Genomic DNA, 19,976 nt, shown 5'->3' with positions numbered 1-19,976 from the left:
ATTCCTTGGCCTTGCTAAACATAAATATTTTCCCATTAAGGGTGCCAAGTGCTCAAGAGAATGAATGCTGTCTTTCCCGACTTGGATGAGGGACAAAGGTTGTGCTATGGCACGTAGGGCTCAATGTGTCGATACGATATCTCCTTTCCTGATTTATAAGGGTGTGGTGAACTATGTGCCTGTCGGGACACGCCCCTGCTGACTGCTCCTGTGGCTCCTCCCACAGGCCCCTGTATAAAGGAGACCTGCGGCCTGAAGCTCGGCCTCAGTCTCCAAGACCTTGTATGATAGACACTCACTCCTGGTTCCTTCTTCCAGTCAATAAAAGCCGATATCTCGCCTACGTCTCAGTGTGAGTTATTGATGGTGCATCAAAGGGGCACCAGCTTTCAGTGGGATTTTGTAGATCATGTTTCTTTAATAAAATGTATCGTTGCTGCTGCTTTTGATAAAAAGATTGTTTGGATTTGTTTAATCTTCTGAGAATATATTCAGTCATTGGGGCAAAGTATCCTTACCCTGTGAGTGGTGGAGATGTTACCACTCAGTTTATTTACAGCTGGTGGATTGAAGAAGAAGTGTACAGGGTTGGGTGAGGGAGGGAGATCTGATTAAAGCAAGAAAGGCCTGTATCTGTGTTGTTGTGCTTTCCAGTAAAACGTCTGTGCTCCTTGTCTCTAGTTTGGAAGCTTGGATCAGAAGCTGGCTCTGGCCCAGCGTATCCGTGGGCATGTTCTCTCGTTAGCGCTGCAGATGTATGGCTGTCGTGTGATACAGAAGGCCCTGGAATCCATTCCTCCAGACCAACAGATCATTGTAAGTTTGATTTTATCTTTGGCCCAGCTATTTATTTCAGCCATTTTACACAAGGGAACTTCAAGTTTATTGTCATTCATTCGTATATACATATACCACCATGTACCAAAATGTGTACAATACAGTGCATATAACTCACACACAACACACGAACTTGTACTGCCACCAATAAATTAACAAATAATAAGGTATATTTATAACAAGTTAAAAACAGCACAATATATCGCTATTGGTGCCTTATACGTGTTGAGACCTGGCTGGTGGCAGGGAGATGAGTAGTCTTGTGAAGAAGCTGTTTCCCATCCTAACAGCTCTTGTTCCTCCTGTCTGATGGTAAGAGGTCAGAGAGCTTGTTGGACAGGTGGGAGGGGTTGACAATGCTAAGGGCTGTGCGTGCGCAGTGTTCCTGATAAGTGTCTCTAAAGGATGAAAGAGAGACCGTGCTGATCCTCTCAACAGTCCTCACTGTCATTTGTAGTGGACTTGCAGTTCCCGTATCGGAAGCTGATGAGGACGCTCTCAATAGTGCTCCTGTGAAAATTGGTTGGGGGTGGCGGTATCAGGGAGCCTCACTTGCCTCAGTCTCCTCAGGAAATGGAGATGCTGCTGTGCTTTCTTGACCAAAGAGTTCAAGTTGAGCACACATTGAAAACATGTTTTTCTCTCCATTAAATTAGAATTGGCAGAACATGATTAATGGTGAGTGGGTGTACTTTCACAGTAATGGTAAAATAGAAATCTGTCCTTTATTCACTTTGCATGCTGACCTTGGACTTTTCTTTGTCTTTATAGTACACTCTGTAAAGCTGTTTAGGAAATCACAGTTCGTATATAATTAATACCAATGTGTCCATGAGTGTTACATCGGTAATCTTTATTTGCACTATTTATCTTTGTTTTGTAGATTGTTGTGCCTTTGCACTGCTTTTCTGCTGCAGAGCAGCAAATTTCATGTCCTGTGACAGTGAAATAAAACTGATTCTGAAATTACTTCTGTTTGGAAAATTGACCATTTCAAACTTGGTCAAACTGCAGAGTTAAGCTTAGACAGGGTCCTGCTTTCCAGGAATATAATCATTCTAGGATCTAGAGTACCTTAAGACCGTAAGACATGGGGGCAGAATTAGGCCATTCAGCCCGTTGAGTCAATGCCATTACATCATGGCTGATCGCGCTTTCCACTCCGTTCTCCAACCTTCTCCCTGTAACCTTTGACGCTCTGATTTATCAAGAATCTATCAGCTTCTGCTTTAAAAATACCCAATGGCTTGGACTACACAGCTGTCTGGCAGTGAATTCCATGGATTCACCACCATCTGGCCTCAATTTTGTTTTAAATGGACGTCCCTCTACTGTGAGGCTGTGCCCTTTGGACCTAGATCCCCCACTATAGGAAGCATCCTTTCCATGTCTGTCTAGGCCTTTCAATATCAATATTCGATAGGTTTCAATCCAGCAATCCTTCCAAACTGCAGTGAATACAGGCCCAGCTCCATCAATTGCTCCTCATACGTTCACTCTTCATTCCTGGGAAAATTATAGTGAACCTCCTCTGAACCCTCCCCAGTGCCAGTACAACTTTTCTTAGATAAGGGGACCAAAACTGCTCTCAATACCCCGAGTGGCCTGACCAATGACTAGTAAAACCCCAGTATTACATCGCAAACACGAGGAAAACTGCAGATGCTGGAAATTCAAGCAACGCACACAAAATGCTGGTGCTCCCCTCACCCTTTCTTTCTTCCAAGGTCTCCTGTCCCATGATCCGCGTATCCCTTTTGCCCATCACTTTTCCAGCTCTTAGCTTCACCCCACCCTGTCCTGTCTTCTATCATTTTGGATTTTCCCCCTCCCCCTCCTACTTTCAAATCTCTTACTATCTTTTCTTTCAGTTAGTCCTGACGAAGGGTCTCGGCCTGAAACGTTGACAGTGCTTCTTCCTGTAGATGCTGCCTGGCCTGCTGTGTTCCACCAGCATTTTGTGTGTGTTCCCAGTATTCTTGCTTTTGTGTTCTTCACTGACTCAAACTACAAATTAACCTGTAGGAAATCCTGCTTGAGGACTCCCTAATCCTTCTGCACCTCTGATTTTTGAGTTTTCTCTCCATTTAGAAAAAGGTCAACCCTTTATTTCTTCTGCCAAAGTGCATGACCATCTCTTCCTGACACGGTATTCCACTTGCTGCTTCTTTGCCCATTCCCCTAATCTGCAGACATCTTGCTTCCTCCACCTACCTTGGTATCATCTTCAAACATAGACAGAAAGCCATCAATTCCTTCATCCAAGTCATTGGTGTATAATGTGAAAAGCTGTTTCAACACTGCTACTTGCTGGTAGCCAACCAGAAAAGGTTCCTTTTATCCCCATTGTTTGCCTCCTGCCAGTCAGCCATTCTATCCATGCTGGTATATTTTCTATAGTAACGTGGAGTCTTGTTACGCAGCCTCTTGTATGGCACCTGGCCAAAGGCTTTCTGAAAACCCAAGGAAACAACATTCACTGATTCTGCTTTGTCTCTCCTGCCTCAAAGAATTCCACAGATCTGTCAGGCAAGATTTCCCCTTTAGAAAAAAGGCTTTGGCATGGTTTATCATGTGCCACCAAGCAACCTGTTTAATAGATTACAAAATCTTTCCACTTACTGAGGTTGGGTTAATTAGACTATAATTTCCTTTCTTCTGCTTCCTTCTCCTGTTAAAGCGAGGAGTGACATTTGCTGTCTAACAGTCCTCTGGAACCTAGTGATTCTTGAAAAGTCATTACTAATGCATCCACTATCTTATTTCAGAACCCCGTCTCACTATACACCACATCCAATTGTATACCAATTGCCACCCTCACTCCTATCACTCTGGTTCCCAACCTCTGCTAAATTAGTTTAAATCCACAGCAGGAGCTCCAGCAAACCTAGCTGCAAGGATATTGCCCCCCTCAGGTTCAGGTGTAATCTATCCCTTCTGTATAGGTCATACCTTCCCCCAGTCAATGTTCTAGAAATCTGAAACCCTACCCCCTGCAGCAAGTCTACAGCCACACATTCACCTGCCAAATCATCCTATTCCTCCCTCACTGGTACATGGCACAGGCAGCAGTTCAGAGATTTCTACCCCAGAGGCCCTGCTTTTTAGTTTTCTGCCTAACTCCTTCCCTCATTTGGACTTTCCCAGCACCGCATCCATACAACCAATTTGATCTTACTCCATTTTGTTCCTAATAACTTCATGTTTGATTATGGATTTGTGTGGCATAAAGTCAACCATGTGACCATCAAATCAGCAACAAAGCTGTCTTGTGTTCTCGTTTACCTTCTATGAGAATTCTTTCTAAGCATCGTGCAAACTCCATGCTATCAGCAGCAAGTTTATCATTCAGCTGTCTCTGGCACTGTGAGACAGTGGCTGTCCTAGCTGGGCCACTCTGCCACACTGGGAGAAGTATCGTATCTGGTGTTTGTCAAGTGCTAGTGGTGTGCTGCGATACAATTCTTGATTTCTTTCTCAAGCAGAAAACTAGGCAATGATGGTGGGAGACCATTTTTTGTATTAGTGATTATAATTCAGTTACATTTACATAGTATCAAAAGGAAAGATAGTATTGTGGTTAAGTCAATGAGAAGTGATTTTGTGTAAGTATATTGGAAATAGCTTCAGTATAACAAGTTGGGACAATGACGGTCTTTCAAGAAAATTCTGTGGATTCAGGGTAAGTGTTCTCACAAATTTAATGGGACTTTCAGACCTGGGATCTCTGAGAAGTTTATCAGACACTGAGTACTTAATATACCAGGAAGTCTTGGAGAGTAAAGATAGTGTGGGAGTGAAGACAAGAGAGAATCTAAGAGAACGACAAAAGAGTGAAAAATAAAGGCAAGGAAATTGCAAAGTTGTATTAATATTAGGGAGCTGAAGAAAAATTAGTGGTTAAATACCCCTGTATGTTGTGGTGAACATTGGGCAGTGAGATTCTCGGACATTTCGCAGTCCAGGGAAGAGTGACAAAATTGGCTGGCCAGCTGGGAACACTGGGGGCTGTGAGGTTCACAAGACTTAATACTTTTGATGTATTATTAATTTAGTCCTAAATTGCAAAAGCACGGGCAGAGTTTTCAGATAGTACAGAAGTTAACAGTGCGGTTTACAGTGGGGAAGTTTTTTTGACTTACAGAAGAATCAGATGGCCAGGAGAATGGCAAATGGAATTTATTTAGGGAAGTGGAAGATTATGTTAGGGTGGTGGAATGTGTAAACGTGAGGATATTGAGATGCATGGAAGAAAACCGGGACTTTGCAGACCAATGACTGAACGTATCAGGACATGTCAATAAAGAGATTAAAAAGGTAGATGATACTAACTTTTATGCATTTCATTATAATACTGCATTGTACACACTATCGTTTATAATTACATTATCATTCTACGTGTTACCAACTTGGCCACAATTTGAGTACTGCATGCAATTATTATCACTATTTCAAGAAATATGTGATTGCACAAGAAGAGATGGGTAGTGGGTGGAGATTCGTCTCTACCAAAGGAGGTGTAAAGTGCTCCTTCCCTCCACTAGCCTGCAGGTTACCCTTGGGCAAAAAGTAGCACCAGCTTAGCCCCCCGATCAGGATCGCGCGAAGCCAGGGGAGCAGATGGTGGATGGATGTATGAGCTCATGCTTATATATGCTTGTATGAGCTGATGCTTAACACATCCTGGTTATGCAACCATCCACTGACTTATGAAGATTATTGATAATGGCTGTGGCCATCTGTCTTGTAAAGACACTGCCCAGAAGAAGGCAATGGCAAACCACTTGTGTAGAAATTTTTTTCCCAAGAACAGTTACAGTCATGGATAGAGCATAATTGTGTATGTCATACAACATGGTACATGATAGTGATGACTGCAGAGATCTCAGGGCTGGAAAGTTTTACTGTGAAATGATTGGATAAGCGGAGTTGCCTTTTTTGGAGGAGAGGAAGCTGCGAGGTGATTTAATTGAGAAGATTTCGGGTGCTTAGAGTAAATGGAGGACCTACCTGCAGCTCAGGGGCTAGTAACCAAAGAGATTTAAATATAATTAGACGATTGGAGGAATTATGGCAAAAAGAGGTTTGGGGTCTGAGGTAAAGTCAAAGTTTAAATATGGTGATTTAGGCTGTATGGCTTTTTTCCCTTTATCATGTGCACATGTTGAGACAAGTGGCCTCCTGTGTCAGATTTTCTGTAACTATATGACTAAAGGTTTCTCGCATAACTGTAGTCCTTCATCCCTGATTTGGTTGAGCACAGTATTCCAGATGGAGCCAAGCTATCTTTTTTAAATATTGGCATAGCAAAACTTTCTGGCTTTTGTTCTGAACCGCTCAGCTATTTGTCCTTTTACCTTCAAAAAATTTATGCCTGACAGCTCAAGTTAAAACCCATCGGGATGCTATCTCCTGTGTCATTACTCACCTCATTAAATCCGGAAAAACTCCAATCCATCGCCACCAAACTCACTCTGCACTGCTCATTTCTATCTCTTACCCAAGATCCACAAACCTGACTGGGTAGGCCTCTTGTCTTGCCTGTTCCTGTCCCACTGAACTCAAGTCCTGAAACCTCATTTTGAACCTCCTTGGTTCAGTCCCTTCCCACTTCATGTGCATTCAATCTCAACAACTTCAAATTCCCTGGCCTTGACTGCCTCATTTTTCACCATGTCCCTATACATTTCTATCCTCCCATCAAAAAGGCCTTAAAGCTCTCCACTTCTTTCTTGGCAAAAGACCCAACCAGTTCCCCTCCACCTCTGCCCTCAGTCTGGCAAAACTGATCCTTATCCTCAACAGTTGCTCCTATTTTCTCCCAACTCAAGGGATAGCCGTGGGAATCTGCATGGGATCCAACTACGCCTGCCTTTTCGTTGGCTATGTGGAACAGTCCATGTTCCAAGTCTTCCCTGTTAATGCTCCTCAACTCTTCCTTTGTTACATTTGCAACAACATTGCTGCTGCTAAGCTCATCAGTTTATCCACCCTGCCTTTAAATTCACTTGGCCCATTTCTGACACCCCTCTCCCTTTTCTCAATCTTTCTGCCTCTATCTCTGGCCACAAACTATCTGCCAACATCTTTTATAAACCTACAGATTCCCACGACTATCTTGACTATGCATCTTCCTACCCTGTCTCCTGACATTCCTTTTTGCCTCCCAGTTTTCTTGTCTCCACCGCATCTTTTCCCAGCTTGAGGCTTTGCTTTCCTTTCCTCCACCATTGATACTCCCCTCAGCTCCATTTCCCATACATCTGTGTTCACCCTATCTTACTGCCGCTGTAACAGCAATAAAGGTCTTCTTGTCCTCACCTACCATCCCATGAGCCTCTGCATCCAACATATCATTCTCCGCAACTTCCGCCATCTTCATCATTCCTCCCTCCTGGGCAGAATGATACACCTGCCCGCAGAAATGCTACACCTGCCCGTTCACCACCCCCCTCACTTCCAGGTGAGGCAAGGTTAAGTATACGAATCTGGTGGGGGTCATCTATTATATCCGGTGCCCCTGATGCAGTCGCCTCTACGTTGGTGCAACCCAACATGAATTGGGGGACTGTTTTGACATTCAACTCCTCTCCATCTGCCAAAAGCAGAATTTTGCTATTTTAGTTCCTATCCCCTTTCCCATTCTGGTATGTAGGTCCATGGCTGCCTCTTTTTGCTAAGATAGGCCAGTTTCAGAGTGGAGGAGCTGCGCCTCATTGCGTTGAGGTTGCTTTCAACCTGATGGCATTAAAGTTGATTTCTCCTTCTGATAATTTTCCCCCTTCCCCTTCCCTCTAATACTTCTCACCTGCCTTATCACCTCTCCCGGTGCCCCTCCTTCCCTTTCTCCTATGGTCCACTCTCCTCTCATTTCTTCCTGTCTAGCACTTGACCTTTCTCATCCACCTGGCTTCACCTATCACCTTCTAGCTGACCTCCCCCCCCCCCCCCCCCTTCCCCCCTATCCCCTCACCGCCCTCCCAGCTTTTTATTCTAGTGTCTTGCCCTTCCTTTTAGGTCCTGAGGAAGGGTCTCAGCCTGAACTGTTATTCATTTCCATGGATGCTGTCTCACCTGAGTTCCTCCAGCATTTTGTGTGTGTTATTCTGGATTTCCAGCATCTGCAGAATCTCTTATGTTTGACATTTGTTTGTAATCTGTTCTTTTCCCTTCTTCCCATTGAAATGATATTCTTGTACTTCTGCATTGCCCTACCTCTGTCCCTTGCATTGCACGTTCCCAGCCCATCTGCTTTTCTGTCCTCTTGTGACCCATTTACAAGTTTCATGTCATCTGCATGTCTTAGGGTTCCAAACTCCTTCCAAACTAAATTGGTAACATTCAGATTTCAAAAATTGATACCTTCTTCCTTGGTTTTGTGCATTGCTGTTTAAGCTGTTGGTTGATGCAGCAAATTACTGTGTGAAGTTCATTTCTCACATTCTCAAGAACATTCCTACTTCCTTGATCTCACGATAAAGGTGCACAGTGAGCAAATGTTTAATTTCCCCCACCAGTAAGCAGGATTTAATTTGTTGGCAATGGCTGAGCCATTGAGATAGTTTTTAAAAAAAAGGAAACCGAATATTAAAAAAACTCTGCAGAAACTTGCTGAAGAAAATCTGCATGTAATTTGTATGTGAAAGGGAATGATTTGGATAGTTTGCATGGTTTCCGGCTTAAAATGTAACTCAATCAGTGCTCATTCTTGCATTTCCCTTCTGGTTTTCAGAATGAGATGGTTAAAGAACTTGATGGGCATGTCCTGAAATGTGTCAAGGATCAGAATGGAAACCACGTTGTGCAGAAGTGCATTGAATGTGTTCAGCCACAGTCGCTGCAGTTCATCATTGATGCTTTCCAAGGGCAGGTAGGACCTGATTCCCTCTATCACCACCAAACACGGCGGCTTCCGCGGGGCTGCATCTCGGCCAAGTAAAATTGATCTTTGCATTTTATCTCAAGTAGTTTAGATGTTAGTAATGGTCATTATGATTGTCCACACTAGCAGCAAGGAAGGGAAACCCCATAGTTGGTTGTAGAAGTAGGATCAGTTTTCTCGGCTGACTTGAAATCGAGTCTCAAGATCAAAACTGGTTCCTTAACATGGAGCCTTGCTTTCCTTCAACATAGAACATTACAATCCCTGTAGGAAAATTAATGAATTAATTTAAAACAGAATGAATTATTTACTGATGTGGTTATTGGTAAAGATGAGTTATTTGAACATTCTGTTCGTGGATTCATACGGCAATACACTGTGGTTACAGACCCTTTGGCCCATCCCTGATGTGGTGTTGGATATGAGTGGGGGTGCAGAGCACACACCAGCTCGCAGGCTATCCTTTATTGGTAACACTGCTGCTGCAAAACATCAGTTCTTCCCACGTGGGAGTAACTGAGCAGCACAGGATTAACACATTAACTACCACAACAGACGGCGCCTCACAGCTGGCCCCAGTTTCTGTGTTTGCCCCATACCCCTCATTGACCCTAAATGTACCTATCCAAGTACTGCTTGTACTCAGCTGAACAACTTCCAGTCATTCATTCCATATGCTGTGGAAATAGGGTGACTCTCAAGTCCCTCTTAAATATTTCCCCTCCTATGTTCTCTATGTCTCCTAGTTCTGGTCAGTCCTACACTGTGGCAAAGACTGTTCCTGTCCACCTTAGCTATGTTACTGACATTTAAACATTTCTATAAGCTCACCCCTCATTCTGCTATGTTCTAAGCAGTAAAGATCTAGCCTGGCTGTTCTATATTTGGGGAGCGCAGTACCATAGCACACCGGGGTTCATTTCCTGCCGCTGTCCGTAAGGAGTTTATACATTCTCCCCGTGACCACGTGGGTTTCCTCCCACAGACCAAAGACATACTGATTGGTAGGTTAATTGGTCATTGTAAATCGTCCTGTGATTAGGTGAGGGATAAATGGGGGGGGGGGGTTTGCTGGGCAGCACGGCTCAAAGAGCTGAAAGGGCCTGTTCCACGAAGTATCTCAGTTTTAGAATAATGCAGGCATCTAGTCCTGAAAACATCCTCAAACCTTTTTCTATACTCTCTCCAACTTCATACCATCTTGCTCATAACAAGGTGACAAAAACTATCCAAATTTATAATAACCCATCTCTATACTCGGCTCCCTGACTGATAAAGGCCAGTGTGCTTAACACCCTTTTCACTGCCTGGTCTACCTATGATGCCCCTTTCAATGAACTATGCATGCGTATTTCTAGTCACTCTGTTCTGTTACACTCTTAATACTATTATAAAACCAGTTCTACGCTGGTTTGACTTTCCAAAATGAAAGATACCCGAGAGATGATCAACCTGTATATAAACCAGGAGTGGAGAAAATGACAGGAAAGCTAGAACGTGCAAGTTATTTGAATGGCAAATTTGTGTTGTACCAGATTGCAAAACATTCCCAGTTTAACACATTTTTTACTACTTTTAAAATGTAAAATTGACCTGTTGGTTAAGCTGTTCTATTTTTGCTAAAGGTTTTTGCTCTATCGACTCATCCATATGGGTGTCGTGTTATCCAGCGGATTTTGGAGCACTGCATGCCTGAGCAGACCCTGCCTATCTTAGAGGAACTACATCAACACACAGAACAGTTGGTTCAGGTATGTGTCTTTGTATACTCATGCAACTGTCTTTGTGTTACTATCATTCTATGATTTGGAGACGTGGAATACGAAGCAAGCCTCACTACTGGCTCTTATGTGTAGTGCCTCTAAACCCTGAGATTCTGCCTTTTTATTCTAACCCAAGGGTTCCCAACCTCAGGTCCATGGACCCCTTGATTAATAGTAGGCGTTCATGGCTTAAAGAAGTTTGTTCTAGACAGTGCAATGAGGACTTCTTAAAGGGGGTTGGGTAGAGATTTCCAGTCTCTTAAGAATTTTCTTTTTAAATAATATTCCCAGTCTTAAGTTTCAGGAAGGTATATTTAATCTGTTTTACTCAAGGAAAATCTTTCTGACAGTGAAATCAGCTTGATGCAGCACCATGTTGCCTTTACAAAAAGAGACTAAAACTTTTGCACACAATGGTGTGTTATAGTAATCGTGTAACAGCTTAAGACATCACTCGTGCAATCCTTTTTTTAAATTAAGATCAACATACCTTCTAAATTACTTGCTGCGTACTTTGCCACATTTATACAACAGTGCGGGTTCTGTGTGCCCACAATTCCCAATCTCTCGTGAGTTTGATAACATATTTTGTGCTTTCCCAACAAGGTGGGTGCGTGAAATGCACTGCCAGCAAAGATGGTAGAGGGAGATGCTTAGGATCTTTTAGGAACCTCTTAGATAGGTAAATGGAGCTTAGAAAAATAGAGGGCTATGCGGTAGGGAAATTCTAGGCAGTTTCTAGAGTAGGTTACGTGGTCGGCACATCGTGGGCTGAAGGCCTGTAATGTGCGGTAGATTTCTATGTTTCTAAGGCGGATAATTTGATATTTTACATTATATGAAATAAAATTTGGCTCATTTACTCGCGTGCCCACTCTACTACCCAGGTCTGATAACCTGGCATGTTTGGGTTTGGGGCCGAATGAATAGATGGTCTGGACAATTAGATGCTATTTATTCTGATACTTAATGATTAAACCCAGCACATTTGTTGTACATCTTTTAAGATGTTCTACAATATAACATAATGTTCTACAATTCCCTCATGCACCCAATAATGACTACAATTACATTAATTAATTTTTGTACAACTGAGATTTCTGGAATCTTAAAGGGAACAACATGTGAAAATCGAGCTTGAGTTTGAAAAACAAACACAAGGATTAGGCTGATGACTCAAAGGCGAGCCTGGTAAACATATGGTGAGTCAGGTATCAAAACATTTGCTCTCTGAATGGTTGCATATTATGGACTGCTGTAGTTTTTATTTAGCTCCATATTCCTGTAGAGCGGGAATCCAGTTACTTTCTGAATGCCTTGGGCCCTTACTATTATCCAAGGGGTCTATAAACCCCAGCTTGGGGACCCCTCCCCTAGAGCCTTTTTCAACTCCCTTGTAGCTTTCAAGGTTTCAAAGGTACATTTAATGTCAGAGAAATGTATACAATATACATCCTGAAATGCTTTTTCTTCACAACCATCCATGAAAACTGAGGAGTGCCCCCAAAGAGTGAATGACAGTTAAATGTTAGAACCCCACAGCTCCCCCCTCCCACATGTAAGCTGCAACAAAGCAACGATTCCTCCCTCCCCACCAGCAAAAAAAAAAGCATCAGCACCCACCACCAAGCACTCAAGCGTGCAGCAAAGACAGACCTTACTCGTTCACCCGGTATTTTGACATGCCACAAGGCTCACTCTCTCCCTAATAAGGGAGAAAGAGATGTCTCCTTTGTATAGTGAGAGGGGAGACATGACATAAACAACTCGCTGATTTATGATGTTAAAAGTCTGTTGTGTCGCTTTTTCCCAGCTCTGTGCCCAACAATCTCGGCTCTCTGAGCACACAGCCAGAGATCTCCCGTCTCCCACAACACACCAATTTCCTGCTGGGACACCGGCCTTGAGTCCACCTGTCTCCAGAACCTCGGGATCCCAGAACTCCGTAGGCGAGCTAATCTCTTAGGCCGCATCCTTGGATATCGGATAACGGCCAGTTGTGAAACCCAGAGAGCCGATCCCAATCCCGCAAAGAATCAAAGTCAACGTGTAACTCCAGGTCAGAGTCTTCATTAGAACCCTGAAAGGAAAAAATAGGGATAGTAAAGATGAAAGTAGAGCTGTTTCCGAAGATGCAAGCAAAGGAGTTGCTGCTAGGCGCCATTGTCTCCTCCTAAGCTGCTGCACCCTTTGAAATAATCAAGAATATAAATATGTTACACTTGTAATACTCAACTAAAGTATTGATTTAGATTTTAACCTAGTTGAGGCCCAAGTCTTTGGGGACAGTTCACTGAAGCATTTTTTTATCCAGTTTTTTTACTAAAGAGCAGACCAGTCTTCCAGTTTTTCCTCTGAAATTTTATACAGATAACCACTCTGTTTAATCGTGGTTCATCTGGAAAAGCAGTTGGTGCAATTGATCAATGGAAAACTTATCTAGATATAAATCATGTTTGCTTAAAAATATTACCAAGCTTACTGAAATTGAACGTGGATGTGGAAAGCAATGGACTTCAATTAATCTTTTTGAAACCTTCTGCAAGATTATGGAACTCCTAGTTGGTTTTCTAACAAATACTTTAATGTAGTTGTTATTCTAATCTGACAGTTGTGATTTTGCAAGGTCCCACCATCAGCATTGGTGACTACACATCTTAAAGGATTCCGAATGATCCTCTTCCCATTTGAACTGCGCCATGGCTGCTTTTGAATCTTTCTGAATGGGAGGTGACTCCCAGGCTTTGGGTTTCTGCTCAGAGGCGATGCCTTGTGATTGTGGCTTGAGTCTGTACTAAATTGCCATTCTGGAGGTAGCTTTTTTGTAGAAAATATCTTGACTAATCTGCATAATTTTTAACACATGTTTTGTTTTCTAGGGACAAATAGATCTTGCATTTTCATTCTGCTCTTTTTGTTTGTGGCTGTAATTCTATCTCTGCACAGTATTTGAACCTGTGATCACTGATTGGTAGTGCCATGGGCCAAGCAACTGTGCTATAGCAAATCCTTGTGATAACTGGAACTTCTCAGCATCGGACACTGAGCTGTTTTTTTAAACGCAAGGGACATGTGTACGATGTGTGGCTCAGAATCACTTGGTGTTGCAGTTGCAAATAAATTGCTGGCGTTATATGGGACATGCTACTGTGGAGGAAAAGGCATCACCATGTGATCTTTGATCAACAACTTGCCAATTATTCTTCCACAATTGAGGCTGTGCGCTCAATTCCGATATATTGCAATAATTGCTTCCTGATTTTAATTCAGATCCGCAAAGCAGAATGATGCATTTCTCTTGCAAGGGATACTGAAAATCTAGAGCTATCCACACAAGGTGGCGGAGGAGCTCAGCAGGCCAGGTAGCATCTCTGGGCAGAGTTTAGAGTTTACAGTCTATGGCCGAGGCCCTTCATCAGGATGTTGGTGCAGGGTCTCGGCCCGAAACATTGACTGTTTATTTCCGCCCATAGATGCTGTATGGCCTGCTGAGCTCCTCCAGCACATTGTGATGCGTTTTGCTATTTTTGTTTCGCATTTTCTTTGCTTAAAAAGCAAAGAAGCAGCAGAAAGTAATGCCAGCTCCTTCAGCAGAAAGTACTGTCAAAGCAGTTATCTTTTTTAAAAGCAGCTGAAGGAAGGCTGTAATTTAATTGTAATAATAAGAGAGAGCATATTAATCATGCCCTTCAATAACAACAAATGTGTTTCATAATTAAAATTTACATAGACTTTTATAAATGCAGAATTAAGACATATACTTAATTTAGGTTGTTTATACCCAAGGATGCCTTGTAGTCAGAAAGTGCAAATGTTGGCTTTTGAATGATCCTAATATCCACCATGTATGCCCCAATTTCGTTAACCTGCTGAATTCAAAATGAATTCCATATTCTGTTATGTGTAACACATGAAGCAAAAATTCTCTAAAACGTAATGTAAAATACAGAGTAAAACCTTTTGGAATGTTATAGGCTTTGTCAAGTATTCTTGAACTATTAAACAATTTGAGTTAATTAGGATTTGTTGGGCGATATTCGTCAAACTCACCAGAATGAATACACTGTCTCACCAGCAGCGGAAGCTGAGGAGAATGTTCCTGGCATGAGTGGTGCTCACTTGTGCAGTACTGTGGCAAATGTCACATCTCACTGGCTTTGGGATATGGGTGCTTGTTGCCGATTGTGACGATTATACCATTGGAACCGAGAACAGTCAGCTGGAAACTGAATGTGTGTAGGTGAGGTGAAGGAAATTGGAGTTGTGCAAGAATAGGTAGACCTGAGTGTTGTTCTGGATGAACATCAGACCACATTTTGTGAGTAATTAATGCAGAAAATGACATAATTTCAAAGGGTTCACACTTTTCCTTGCAATTGTACATGTATGTTTTCATATGCTCCCCTGAGAGATTCGCTCTCCTACGGGCATGCTCAGCAAATCTGTAGAATAATACTTATAACAGGATCAATGAAAGATCAACCAGAGTGCAGAAGACAGCAGACTGTGGAAATAGAAATATAGTTGGCCCTCCTTATCCGCAGGGGATTGGTTCCGGGGCCCCCGGCGGATACCAAAAAACGCAGATGCTCGTCCCTTATTTAACCTGTCTCAGTGCGATGGACTTTAGGGCCCAGCGGAGCTCTGGACCTTATTTAACCTGGTTTAGTGCAGTGGACTTTAGGACCCAGCGGAGCTCTGTCAGTGTTTCTGCTCACGAAAATGATCACAATTGAAAATAAAGTGGAAGTAATAAAGCGATTGGAAAGAAGTGAAACGCCATCAGTCATTGGAAAAGTGTTAGGCTACAGTCGATCAACATTCAGAACAATTTTAAAGGATAAATTGAGAAAGGCCCTGCCCCGATGAAAGCTACAATTATTACTGAGCAACACAGTGGTTTAATTATTGAAATACATACGTTTCTTGTGTTTTATATGCATAGAAAGGTAAAATATATACTAAGGAAAATATTTGAATAACTGATGCTAAATAATACCGGATGTATCTGTTCCGACTTACTTAATAAGAGAACTTACGGGTTTTTTTTTCAATCCCGATCCACAATAAGCTACGCACATCCTCCCGTATACTTTAAATCATCTCTACATTACTTATAATACCTAATACAATGTAAATGCTATGTAAATAGTTGTTATACTGCATTGTTTAGGGAGTAATGATAAGAGAAAAAAGTCTATACATGCTCGAACAACAAGTGCTGGAAGAACACTTCCAGGTTTTCTCGATTTGCGGTTGGTTGAATTTGCGCATGTGGAACTAGCAGATAAGGAGGGCCAACTGTATAAATAAATAGCAGTAAATAACGAGGACACGAGATAGAGAGTCCTTAAAGTGAAATCATTGGTGGTGGGAACATTTCAATGTAGTTAACTCCCTTTGTTCAAGTGCCGGATGGTTGAGGGGTAGTAATTGTTCTTGCACCTAGTGGTGCAAGGTCTGAGGCTCCTGTACCTTCTGCCTAATGACAGCAGTGAGAAGAGAGCACGGCCCGGGCAGTGAGGATCTCTGATGATGGATGCTGCTTTCCACCTACAGCATTTCGTGTGGATGTGCTCAGCTGTTGGAAGGGCTTTCCTGTGATGTACTGGTCCAAATCCACCACCTATTGTAAGACTTCCCGTTCAAAGGCATTGGTGCTTCTGTACCAAGCCATGATGCAGCCAGTCAATATTCTCTCTAATAAACAACTGTAGAAGTTGGTGTGTATGAAAAATAAAACTGTTTCAAAGCTCTGAGTAGGTACTTTGATGATATATAATATTCTTCAAACCAGCAATCAAAAAACACTTAATGATACTTTGTGTATTTAGTGGGATCCACCTTGAGTTTGTGAATATCTGGTTGCATCTTGATTAAAGTTAGTTGAAGATCCCCTCTTTTGACTACATCAAGATGGTTAGGACCTTCTGATAAACCTTAAATAAAACCAAGTCCAATTAAAAATAATTGCTTTCTTCCAGAGCTGTGGGAACTTGTTTTGAATATCACCAGTTAACCAGAAATTTTGCTTGTCATGCTTGAATTTTGCTGGAACTGTTATGTCACTCTGGTAGGCTTCACACATTCTTGCCCCTCTGCAGTTTAGCCGTTTCTGGTAGATGACCCCTCTGCAGGATAACTTTGGCCTTCATGTCACGTTTAATAGTATTATAACACACACGGGTCAGTGGAAGGCAAACAGAACCAGCTGCACACTCGCTGCTGATAGCCCCCACCCATTCTGCAGGGGATGGGTGTGGATTAGGACTCAGCGGGCTGGGTGTGAATGGTAATTCGTGTGAATTGTTAAGCAGGAGCAGAGATAATGCTGCACCCCACACACACAAATCTGTTCTGCTGCCTCATTTACATCATCAAACATATTTTTCCATTAATTTCATTCAGAATTCCAATTACATAGATTTATTTATTTTTGTTTATTTATGTTAGTAATACCATTCAGGAACTCCTATGGCTGTCAGTCTCTTGTTTTATTTTCTCGTGGCCCCTACAAAATCCAGCGTGGCCCATGGGGGAAGGGTTCAGATGAAGTCGTGGGGGAGTGGGAGCAGAGGGTGGATGTAGCTGGTAACCTCTCACATCTCCCAATTCCATCCTCCTCGCTCAGACAAATGGAGGCGTGTCAAAGTTTGTTCCTTTCGCAGTGTTTGTTTTTACCCCCACATCAATTCTGTGAGAGTGAATTTCAGTCCTGATATCAAGTATATTGGTAATGATATGAATTCCACTTACGTGACTTTATAACTGGCACAGCTGTGATGAGGGGCTTGCCGGTACAGAGAAGAGAAAGTCCTCTTAGATTTTTGCTCATGAGAATTTTTAATTGCCATTAGGGATTTTAAGGCAGGGTTTTTCCATTGAACTGATAATTGACATTCATGTTTATAATCATAATTAGCTCAGTTAATTTTTCTACTTTTTCTCATTTTCTAACTGCAACTGCTTAACTGGTGTTGGGGGAAATCATTGGTTTTCGTGAATGTATGAGAAACTTCTCCCTTTGTATCGACAGTACATTGGGAGTGAGAACCTTGATTCTTCCCCCCACCCCCACTGGTGATTTTGTGTGGCCTTGACTGCAAGTGCTATTGCTAGCTGGTGCTGCAAATAATTCTGCACCTGAGCAGCCATTCCAGGCCAGGCTCGTAGTGTTACTGTTGACTGGCATTCAGTGTAACTGCTTGTGCGCAGAGGGAACTCCCCATCTGTTCCTATTGTTCTTTTAGCTGATACCTGCAATCTTGAGATTTCTTTTCTGCTTTATCATTGTAAGTTTGCAGTAAACATTGGAAACTATTCTAGTTGAGGAAAAAATGTACTGGCTTTGGAGAGGGACCAGAGGACGCTCACAAGAATGATTCAGGGAATGAACTGGTTAATTTAAGAGGAGCGTTTGATTGCTCTGGGCCTATACTCACTAGAATTTAAAAGGATGGGGACACGTGGGATCTCATTGAAACCCTATCGCAAGACACAGATAGAGTGGAAATGGAGAAGATGTTTCTTACCGTGGTGGAGACTAGTAAAGAGGGGCACAGCCTCAGACTAGAGGATCATTCCTTTAGTACAGAGATGAGCAAGAATTTCTTTAGCCAGAGGATGGTGAATCTGTTGAATTCATTGGCACAGGCAGCTCTGGAGGCCGGTCGTTGGGTATGTTTAAAGTGGTGGTTGATGAGGTGAGAATGGTACAGCTGATGCCATGAACAACGATTTCTCGAATTTTCAGTATCTTCCCCCCCCCCCCAATCATTCCCATACACTTTTCCCTCTTAACTTATCTCCTTACCTGCCTATCACCTCCCTCTGGTGCTCCTCCCCATTTTTTTTCTTCCTTGGCATTCAGTCCTCTCACAGCAGATTCCTCCTTCTCCAGCCCTGTATCTCTTTCACCAATCAACTTCCCAGCTCTTTACTTCACCCCTTCCTGTTCCAACTCCCATCACCTTCTGTTTCTTCATCCTCTGCCCCCACTTTCATGCTCTCTGACTCCTTTTTCCAGTCCAGATGAAGGGTCTCTGCCAGAAACGCTGACTGTCCACAGATGCTGCCTGGCCGGCTGAGTTCCGCCAGCATTTTGTGTGTGATACGTTTAGTTTACCTTATTGGTTCATACTGCAGAGCTTGTACTCGCGATGGCTGTTTTATTTCAGTGTGCAACACCCTGGAATATAACGATTTATGAGGCAGCACTGTATTTTGAATGTACAGAGGTGAGGAATAGGGTTATTGAGGAAGAATAGATTTTCTCAAAGAGGGCCATCACCCAAAGCATTTTCTGCTTTCTGTTCTAATTCCAGAGCTACTCATTAAATGGAAAATGATGTCAGTGTTTTCTTAAATAATCCTCTGATCAACAGTATGTTAAGTGTTGATGACTGATTGTGTAATTAGCATGGGGTGATGTTTACTTAATCACTGTTATGCATTTTGTACCTCCCAGTTGAATAAGTGCCTTATCTTTGCAAGCATCTTTGTACAAATCAGAGTCCTTAAAATGTTGAAGTACTTGGTATGTTAATGATTTTGGATCCATTGTTACTTTAATTTTATTCGTTTACTTACAGGATCAGTACGGGAATTACGTCATTCAGCACGTTCTGGAGCATGGCCGGCCCGAGGACAAGAGTAAGATCGTGTCCGAAATCCGAGGAAATGTCCTGGCTTTGAGCCAGCATAAGTTTGCCAGGTATGGCTAGCGACACTCAGTTGAATTAGCGGAACTGGAATCTACCTTTATGTTGGCGGTGTGATCTTTTGTACATTGGAGCTCCTATTTTATGTCCTCAGGCCCATGTTGCAATGCATTGCGGGGGTGCACAACCGAGCAGCCGGACAATGCTGAGGATGTTCTACGCGGCTGTGGTGGCCAGTACTATCATGTTTGCTGTTGTGTGCTGGGGCAGCAGACTGAGGGTAGCAGACACCAACAGAGTCAACAAACTCATTCGTAAGGCCAGTGATGTTGTGGGGGTGGAACTGGACTCTCTGACAGTGGTGTCTGAAAGGAGGATGCTGTCCAAGTTGCATGCCATCTTGGACAATGTCTCCCATGCACTCCATAATGTACTGGTTAGGCACAGGAGTACATTCAGCCAGAGACTCATTCCACCGAGATGTAACACTGAGCGTCATAGGAAGTCATTCTTAACTGTGGCCATCAAACTTTACAACTCCTCCCTCGGAGTGTTAGACACCCTGAGCCAATAGGCTGGTCCTGGACTTATTTCCACTTGGCGTGATTAACTTACTATTAGTTAATTATTTATGGTTTTATGTTGCTGTATTTCTACACTATTCCTGGTTGGTGCGGCTGTAACGAAACCCAATTTCCCTCGGGATCAATGAAGTGTGTCTGTCAGTAGCTGAAATGCTCCTGCGCACATAGCCTTCATTGCCATGCAGCTGGAATTTTCTTTTATATGAAGTGTTATTAAAGTGCTGCACAGTTTTCAGTCTGTGTATAAAAT

The 19,976-nt window shown here is 42.7% G+C and overlaps 1 protein-coding gene and 1 non-coding gene across 9 annotated transcripts in view; both read left to right on the top strand.

The window, feature by feature from the left end:
• The window catches only part of pum1 (pumilio RNA-binding family member 1), a 124,628-nt gene that overhangs the window by 97,854 nt on the left and 6,798 nt on the right, over positions 1-19,976 (top strand). For all 8 annotated transcript variants that reach the window (XM_059949345.1, XM_059949344.1, XM_059949343.1 and 5 more), the window contains 4 exons: positions 682-816; positions 8,570-8,707; positions 10,345-10,470; positions 19,074-19,195. In XM_059949345.1, coding sequence (XP_059805328.1) covers positions 682-816; positions 8,570-8,707; positions 10,345-10,470; positions 19,074-19,195 — 521 coding nt within the window. The remainder of the gene's footprint in view (positions 1-681; positions 817-8,569; positions 8,708-10,344; positions 10,471-19,073; positions 19,196-19,976) is intronic.
• Positions 13,421-13,556, top strand: LOC132380794 (small nucleolar RNA SNORA50). Its single transcript, XR_009507866.1, has one exon. It is a non-coding gene; the product is annotated as a small nucleolar RNA SNORA50 (small nucleolar RNA).

Source organism: Hypanus sabinus, chromosome 24 (assembly GCF_030144855.1).
Source record: "Hypanus sabinus isolate sHypSab1 chromosome 24, sHypSab1.hap1, whole genome shotgun sequence".
NCBI classification, from domain to species: domain Eukaryota; kingdom Metazoa; phylum Chordata; class Chondrichthyes; order Myliobatiformes; family Dasyatidae; genus Hypanus; species Hypanus sabinus.
Note: the sequence above shows the minus strand (reverse complement) of the source record. Positions and strands in the feature narration are given on the sequence as shown.